At 44.5% G+C, this 7,110-nt stretch overlaps 1 protein-coding gene across 1 annotated transcript in view; it reads left to right on the top strand.

Annotated features, from left to right (window-relative positions):
- Positions 1–7,110, top strand: part of LOC112237727 (collagen alpha-1(XXVIII) chain) — a 30,142-nt gene continuing 23,032 nt past the window's right edge. The window contains 10 exon segments of the mRNA XM_024406326.2: positions 1–358; positions 519–666; positions 1,636–2,210; positions 4,988–5,008; positions 5,139–5,198; positions 5,944–5,997; positions 6,086–6,130; positions 6,311–6,337; positions 6,428–6,472; positions 6,959–7,003. Of these exon segments, the coding sequence (XP_024262094.2) occupies positions 525–666; positions 1,636–2,210; positions 4,988–5,008; positions 5,139–5,198; positions 5,944–5,997; positions 6,086–6,130; positions 6,311–6,337; positions 6,428–6,472; positions 6,959–7,003 (1,014 nt within the window). The 5' untranslated portion in view covers positions 1–358; positions 519–524.

The following is a 7,110-nucleotide window of genomic DNA, read 5'->3' as shown; positions in this document are numbered from 1 at the left end:
GGCTGGTTCTGCCTCTACTGTTATTCACTGTGTCTGAGTGAGGATGGCTGCAACTAAAGAGACCTCAGGGAACCCAGTGTGAGCCAGAGCGCAGCCCTTTCACAGACCCTCCCCTCATTGCTGCCGTACTGCAGACATCCTACCTGGCCTGACCAGCTCCCATCCTGCAGACTGGACACCATCCCCACCACAGGAGCAGGACAATATCCGGAGTCTAAGTGGAACTTAACCTGAACAACACCTGAAACAGTCTTCATTTTCCCCTATGATTCTCTCTTTCGCTCACGTCCACCTTACCCTGTCCTGAACACTGTACTGAGCTGAGTATATTGGATACCTGAGCCTGCAGCACTGTATCGTGAGTATGTGCAGGATCAAGTTAAAATGATACAGGTTATTGGTTTCAGTCAATGGTGGACTTTTGCACCTCTGTGTTGGTGTGCAGATGTTCATGTGAGTTTCTACCTGAACACAATATGAATCTCTCTCTCCCTCTCTCTCTCTCTGGAGGAGAACAGGTGGTGATGTCCCCCTCTCTGTACTGGTTCTTGCTGCTCTGTAGACTCCACAGTCTCTGGGCTCAGGATGACTATGATGAGAGAACTGTGGACAGGAGAGGCAAGAACAAACTACTGACAACCAACGTCATACCCAAGAATGGCCAATGTAAGAGTAAAAAAAATGTTTATTGTTTATTAGTTTGAAAGGAGAGACACAGAAAAGCTTTTCTGAGACATAGTGTTGCTAGAAATGGTAGGATACCTTCACTTCAGAAAATACATAGGTTAAGCTTCCATCACTGAAAAAATGTGTGGCTACAAGAAAAACTTGCAATCATCTCATTTTAAAGAGTCTTTGGCAGAAGATGGGACCTACTTAAAAAATGATTATATCTCACAGCCAGTTTTAGAAACCCATCCATCTCAGTGGCAACTGTTCTGTTCAAGGAACAGAACAAGAGCTATGTATCCCCGGGCACATTCTCTCGGACATGTTTCTTTGAACATAAATGTGATTTATTCCCGGTTTATATTGGATCTGTGCCCTAGCTCCTTTAAAAATATTGTAGGTTAGGATGCCTCGTGTGAGTCGTGTCTCCTAGAGCCTTTTAGATATCAGACAGGAATCAGGAACATCAGTTCACAGTTCAAGTCATGGTGCCCCTCCAAGCTTCACTTCCACCTTGATCAATAAATCATATCAGACCTTTTCTGGGTTCAATCTTCTCTCTGTCATTAAGGTTCAGTATCTCAGAACTTAACCTTCTGACTTGTGATCAGTTGCTGGCCAATGTTGGTCTTGAGCTGGATGTGAGAAAGTACCTAGTTTGACCCAGGTCTGATCTCCTGCTTTGAAATGGTAGTGACCTCATCTCTGTGAACCATGTAATGTAGCTAGCTAATGGTGTACCCGGTACGTACATGATGATTGAACAGATGAATGAACCTTCTTTGGTGTTAGCGGTTAACATAAGAAAATACCCAGTTTTACCCATATCAGATCTCCTGCTTTGAAATGGGATTGACCCCAGCTCTGCCCTCTGCCAACCAAAGACTGACAAATTAGCAGTACCTCTTGTGTAATGTGCACAGTACATGATAAATTAACAATTGGTTACTTTTTTCATGTTCTCAGCACTTTTGAACGAGGGCTGTGGCCTGGATCTGGCCTTCCTGGTGGACAGCTCAGAGAGCGCCAAGGACAACCACGCCCAGGAGAAGATGTTCGCCACAGATGTGGTTGAACGCCTGCAGGTGGTCAAGCTCCAGACGGCCCGGGCTCTCAGCTCGCGAGCCGCCCTCCTGCAGTTCAGCAGCCATGTGATCATTGAGCAGACCTTCAAGCAGTGGAGGGGGGTGGCTAACTTCAAGACTCGCATCGCGCCCATCAGATACATCGGCCACGGCACCTACACCACCTATGCCATCACCAACCTGACCAAGATCTACATGGAGGAGTCAGAGCCAGGGAGCATCAGGGTGGCCATACTGCTGACGGACGGCATCCCCCACCCCAGGAACCCAGACATCTTCTCCGCCGTGGCAGACGCCAAAAACCAGGGCGTGAAGTTCTTCATGGTGGGCATCACGCCCGCGGCCAATGACGCCTCCAACGTGGCACAGCTTCGCCAGCTGGCCAGCTCCCCAGCCAGTCGCTACCTACATAACCTTCAGGACAGGGGCATCGTGGACAAGGTCATCAAAGAGATTGTAAGTGCAACGTCATCACGTTTCATCATCTGGTTCAGGTTGTGGCTTGTTGAGATGTAAATTCAGTCCACATTTTTAGGTGTCTAAAGAAGAAGTCTCTCTGTAGTTTGCTGCATGTGTCTCATGGCTGTATAACTGCTGAAGGTAGAGCATTTTAAATCTGTGTGGACTCCTCCCTCTTGGGAATTAGCATCCACCATCAGAAGGATGAATCAGGCTTTGTCAAAACCGGGCCATAGTTTGCTCATCGCTCTTTGGATATTACCATGTTTTCAACAAGCTGGGCCTTGGCAATGTGTTGAGAAGAAATGGATGCAAATATATTTGGATTACACAATATTATGTAGGCTTACTCATGTTAAGACTCGCATGCTTTTTCTTTGCCGGTTGGAAAGTACTCATGTATATTTAGTGTTTAAGCATTCAGTTTAGGACTGAGAATAATTGATATACTTTTTGGGGGCATCCTGTGTGGTTTCAACTCACTGCACCTGCTAAGTTGTTGTCATAGTTCCTGGTGATTTGGCCCCCTCTGTCATCACAGACACAGTACCTTTATGATCATACTGTTTTCGCACTAGCACCTTGTTTAGTCTAAACTTGACATGGGGAAATGCAGACGTCACTATTTTTGACTGTGGCCCCTGGCTGGTGTTCCTGAGGCATTTTGTTGGAAACCATTCTGGTGTTTCAAACTATTTTAACCACATTAACTTAAACCTCAGGTGTAAGTATTAAGGGAAATTAACCCATTGATGTCTCTCCAAGAAGACTAATTTGGGCATGAAACAGTACAGTAGGTCTAGAGACACAATGAGTTCAGGACCTGTTTAACTATAAAATATGTTCTACGTTAAAACTCTTTGTGGAAAACTGCTGTGTGCAGTAGGAAGGAAGCTCAGCAAGATCATGCATGGCTAAGTAGCTCTATGAGTCTCAGGCACACCACTCGACTTCTAAACCAATTGTCGACGCAGGCGTTAGACAGAACATGATCAAGAAAATCTGGTCATCAAATCCACATTAACCACCAGCACTTGCATTAGTTAACGCTCTACTGCTAGATCCTTATGGACTGGTTTGAGTTTCAGTCGGGTACCCAATAGCACCCAGTCCACACAGAGGCTTTCATCCTGTTTCAGGCAGCATCTGTATGTCATAAGACTGTCTGTCCCATTAGCTTGTCTTTTATCTGTTGTATGCTTCTGTCTCCGGCTGGTTCATCTCCAACCCGCTCACAGTAAGAATAAGCAGACCTTCTGTGGTGGCTTCAGGTGCTTCTCTGCAAGCAGAAATATACTTTGGCTGCGCCGAGACGTTATATTGACCATTGCATGTGGTTTGTGTTTGTTTCTGTGGAATTTCAACCATTCTCCCACCATAAAGAATGTGGCTGGCTTTCATGTCCAGACAGAAAAGCAATAACAAGTTTTGGGCAACAGAATAATTTTTGTACCAGTTTTTTTTAGGATTAGGTCTCCAGCTGACAGGATCAGGGGCTGGAGGTTGTAGTAGACTTGTACGGTGAGATGGAGGCAGAGGTTGAGATGGACTAAGAACTAGTCACACAACTGAGTTTAGAGAACCCTGGGAAAACTTACCACTCAAGCCTAAACTTTCCTGAAATGAGCAACTTTAAACAGGTTACATGAACCAACCCCATATCACTTGGATAATCCAAAATGCACCTAAACAGGTATTTCAGCAATCAACATTAAAATTACCAGTCTACACACAATCCACATCGGTGTAGCCTACACGTTGGTGATACAATGTAACTTTAAATTCTAATAAACGTTGTTAAACGTTAAAGCTAGGCTACTTGTGTTTAATCTTCTGTACAACAATATGAGATGTCTAGCAGTAGGAATTTGATTGAAATCGCAAGCAACATAAGCCAACATTAGCAGTCTGTTTGTGGCCTAAACTATGGAAAGGAACTACTGGGCAAAAACTGATTGAATCAAATTTGTTTCCACATCATTTTAACAATACAATTCAACATGACGTTGAATTAGCATGGAAAACTGATCATGTATTTTTTTATACCCAGTGACATTTCTTTGTTGATTTAACATTGAATTCACACTAGTTGACATCAGTCACATAGTATAAATGATTGGAGACAGGCGGAGGAATTTGTAATAGGGGGGTTTAATACTCCACCCAAAAAGACATGCCATGAAAATGTATGGGGACGAAGCCCAAAACAAACACGTATATAAAATACAGGGATGTAACCCAAACAGAAGAGTGAGGTTAAATCACAGGATGCGACCCATAATAACAAGTGCACAAATAATAATTATTACCACCACCACCACCACCACCACCACCACCACCACCACCACCACCACCACCACCACCACCACCACCACCACCACCACCACCACCACCACCACCACCACCACCACCACCACCACCACCACCACCACCAAGCCCAATGGACATGGGAACAATAACCCACAAGACAGTGGTGAATAGAGGGGACATATATACAATTACTAATCAGGGGGGAATTGGAATCAGGTGTGCGTAATGAGACAGTTCAGTGATGCCTAGAGGCCGGTGACGTAGACCTGCACAGAATGAGCAGCAGTGGGAATCCGTGACAATCTCAACCAAACGTAAATCAAAACTAGACTTATGTCTGCGCCAAGTGGGGAGAGGAATGTCCTGACTTTGTTCAACAGTCACTGTCTCGCCATGAGATATGTGTAGAATAAATATGAAGTAGACTACTTTTTGACCAATGATTTGTTTTTCTCATTTCACAGACGGAGTTGGCTGATGAGGGGGTAAGTCCCTGTTTTCTAGACCTACTAATCTTGATATACTGCATCCTTTTCACACATTAGTCAATGAACTCTCCTCTTTAGGAGTCTGAACTCCTGTCTGACCCCCTATGCTGTGTTCTTGTGGTTTAAGTGTCCTCTGGCCCTGAAGTGTGCGTGTGACAAGGGAGAGAGGGGACCCATTGGCCTCCAGGTAAGTGTCTGAACATGACCAGCGTCATCCTCAAGCTCCCCTCGACATCAATACATTGAGATCACAGACCCCTTTCGAATTGAACATCCTGTAGTGGACGATTACTTCCAATTTGATGGACTGTACGGTACCAACACACAAAGCCTGCCTTGATGCTTACACTTGAGATAATTGAGGGGCTTTGGAAGGCTTTATTGATTTGCGTGGTTAGAGGAAATTCATATCTGCTTCCCTGAAGCAGTGGTAGTGTAGCAAATGCTTAACATTCCTACTTCACTTTATGATCAGCAAACTGGTACAGATATTGGCTTGGGAATCAGAATTCTGCTGTTGTATGTTACATAAAAATGTATGTTTCCAGGATATCTAATAAGGATGCATTCGTTTTTTTTACGACAAAGGCAGTCACGATATCCTCACCAGTAAATAGGTAATTGTAGTCATTTTACCTAACTGATAATTACTACTGTAGACTGTTCCCTTGGTGACCAGACATTGTAGACGATCATAATCTAGAGGGTCAAAACCAGGAAGCCCCACTGGATGTACTTTGATGTACTTTAGTAAAAGGGCCTGTACACAGTAATCACCGCCATTATCCTTCAACAGCCCAAAAGAGCAGTTTCCCAAACCAGAAGCAGCTGCCACACACTGATCAGATGCTGTTGAGGAGTACACACACACACACCACAAATGAGATGTTTCTCTCCATACCATGCTGATGTGATTTCCCTTCCCTCCACAGGGCAAGAAGGGGAATTCTGGGGATGATGGGAACCCAGGTGTTAAAGGATCGAAGGTACTGGTGAATTGCTTTGCCTGTGTGTGTCTTCTTCCAATTAGTCTGTCATTGTGTTTTCAAAACCTTAATTCTCTCTTTCTTACAGGGTGAGAGCGGGCACAGTGGACTTCCTGGTCGAGATGGGGAAGAGGTCAGTACAGAGGGCATAACCAAAACACCTGCTGTTATATTATTAGATGAATGTACACAGCTATTGACACAGACTTCAACAACTCAGCATTGCTAACTATAAAGACAAGGATTCTGTTCTGAGGTCTGTGACAATGTTTTGATCACTGTCTCCTCGCTAATCAAGATTGTTTCTACTCAGGGCAAGCCGGGCTACAAAGGAGAGCAGGTAGAGTATGAATCTCCAGATCAATATCCCTCTGGGTGTCCTAGTATTTCGTAAATGTGACACAATGTACCTACCTCATTTTCCTTGTAGGGGGAGAGAGGAGAATGTGGCACGCCTGGAATCAAAGGAGACAGGGTACAGTGTCTTTTTCTTTTGTTTTTGTCATCAAATGTTTTTTTTATTTAGTCAAATTAAGTTACAACTCCCCTGCCCCCGTCCCAATCACATCCCTACCAAGGACCTAAGGCAGGGGTGTCAAACATATGGCATGCGGGCTGGATCCGGCCTGCGACGGGGTCCAATCCCGCCCTTGGGCGGTTTGAGTAATTAAAAAAACATATTTAAACAATGAACTAAATGAGTTTGACACCCCTGACCTAAGGGACCATTGGGTCAAAGTGTCTTCTTTAGCTTTTTTTGTTTAATGATATTTTATGTGTTTAGCTTTAGTGTCAGTACATACCAGTCTGTTTATACTTTAGCCAACCTTTTGTGTTGCTGGCTAGTTTTTGTTTGTCTGGGCTATGATGTAGCACTGATGAATGCAGACAGTGTGTTGACTGTGCCTCCTGTTTGTTTGTCATGTTTTGACATGAACTGACTGACCCCCTCCTTCTCCAGGGGCCTGAGGGGCCCATTGGCACCAGGGGAAACAGAGGGCTACAGGTAAGCCTCTGTTCTAGAATCCTTTGTGTCACCCATCTTTGTTAAGAATGTCACAAGCAAGGTAGTTTCAATGGTTAGTCACTGACAGACCCCAGTTTACTATCTAA

This window comes from Oncorhynchus tshawytscha, linkage group LG07, assembly GCF_018296145.1.
Source record: "Oncorhynchus tshawytscha isolate Ot180627B linkage group LG07, Otsh_v2.0, whole genome shotgun sequence".
In the NCBI taxonomy this organism is placed as follows: domain Eukaryota; kingdom Metazoa; phylum Chordata; class Actinopteri; order Salmoniformes; family Salmonidae; genus Oncorhynchus; species Oncorhynchus tshawytscha.
The sequence above is the reverse complement of the archived record's forward strand: the minus strand, read 5'-3'. Positions and strand labels throughout refer to the sequence as shown.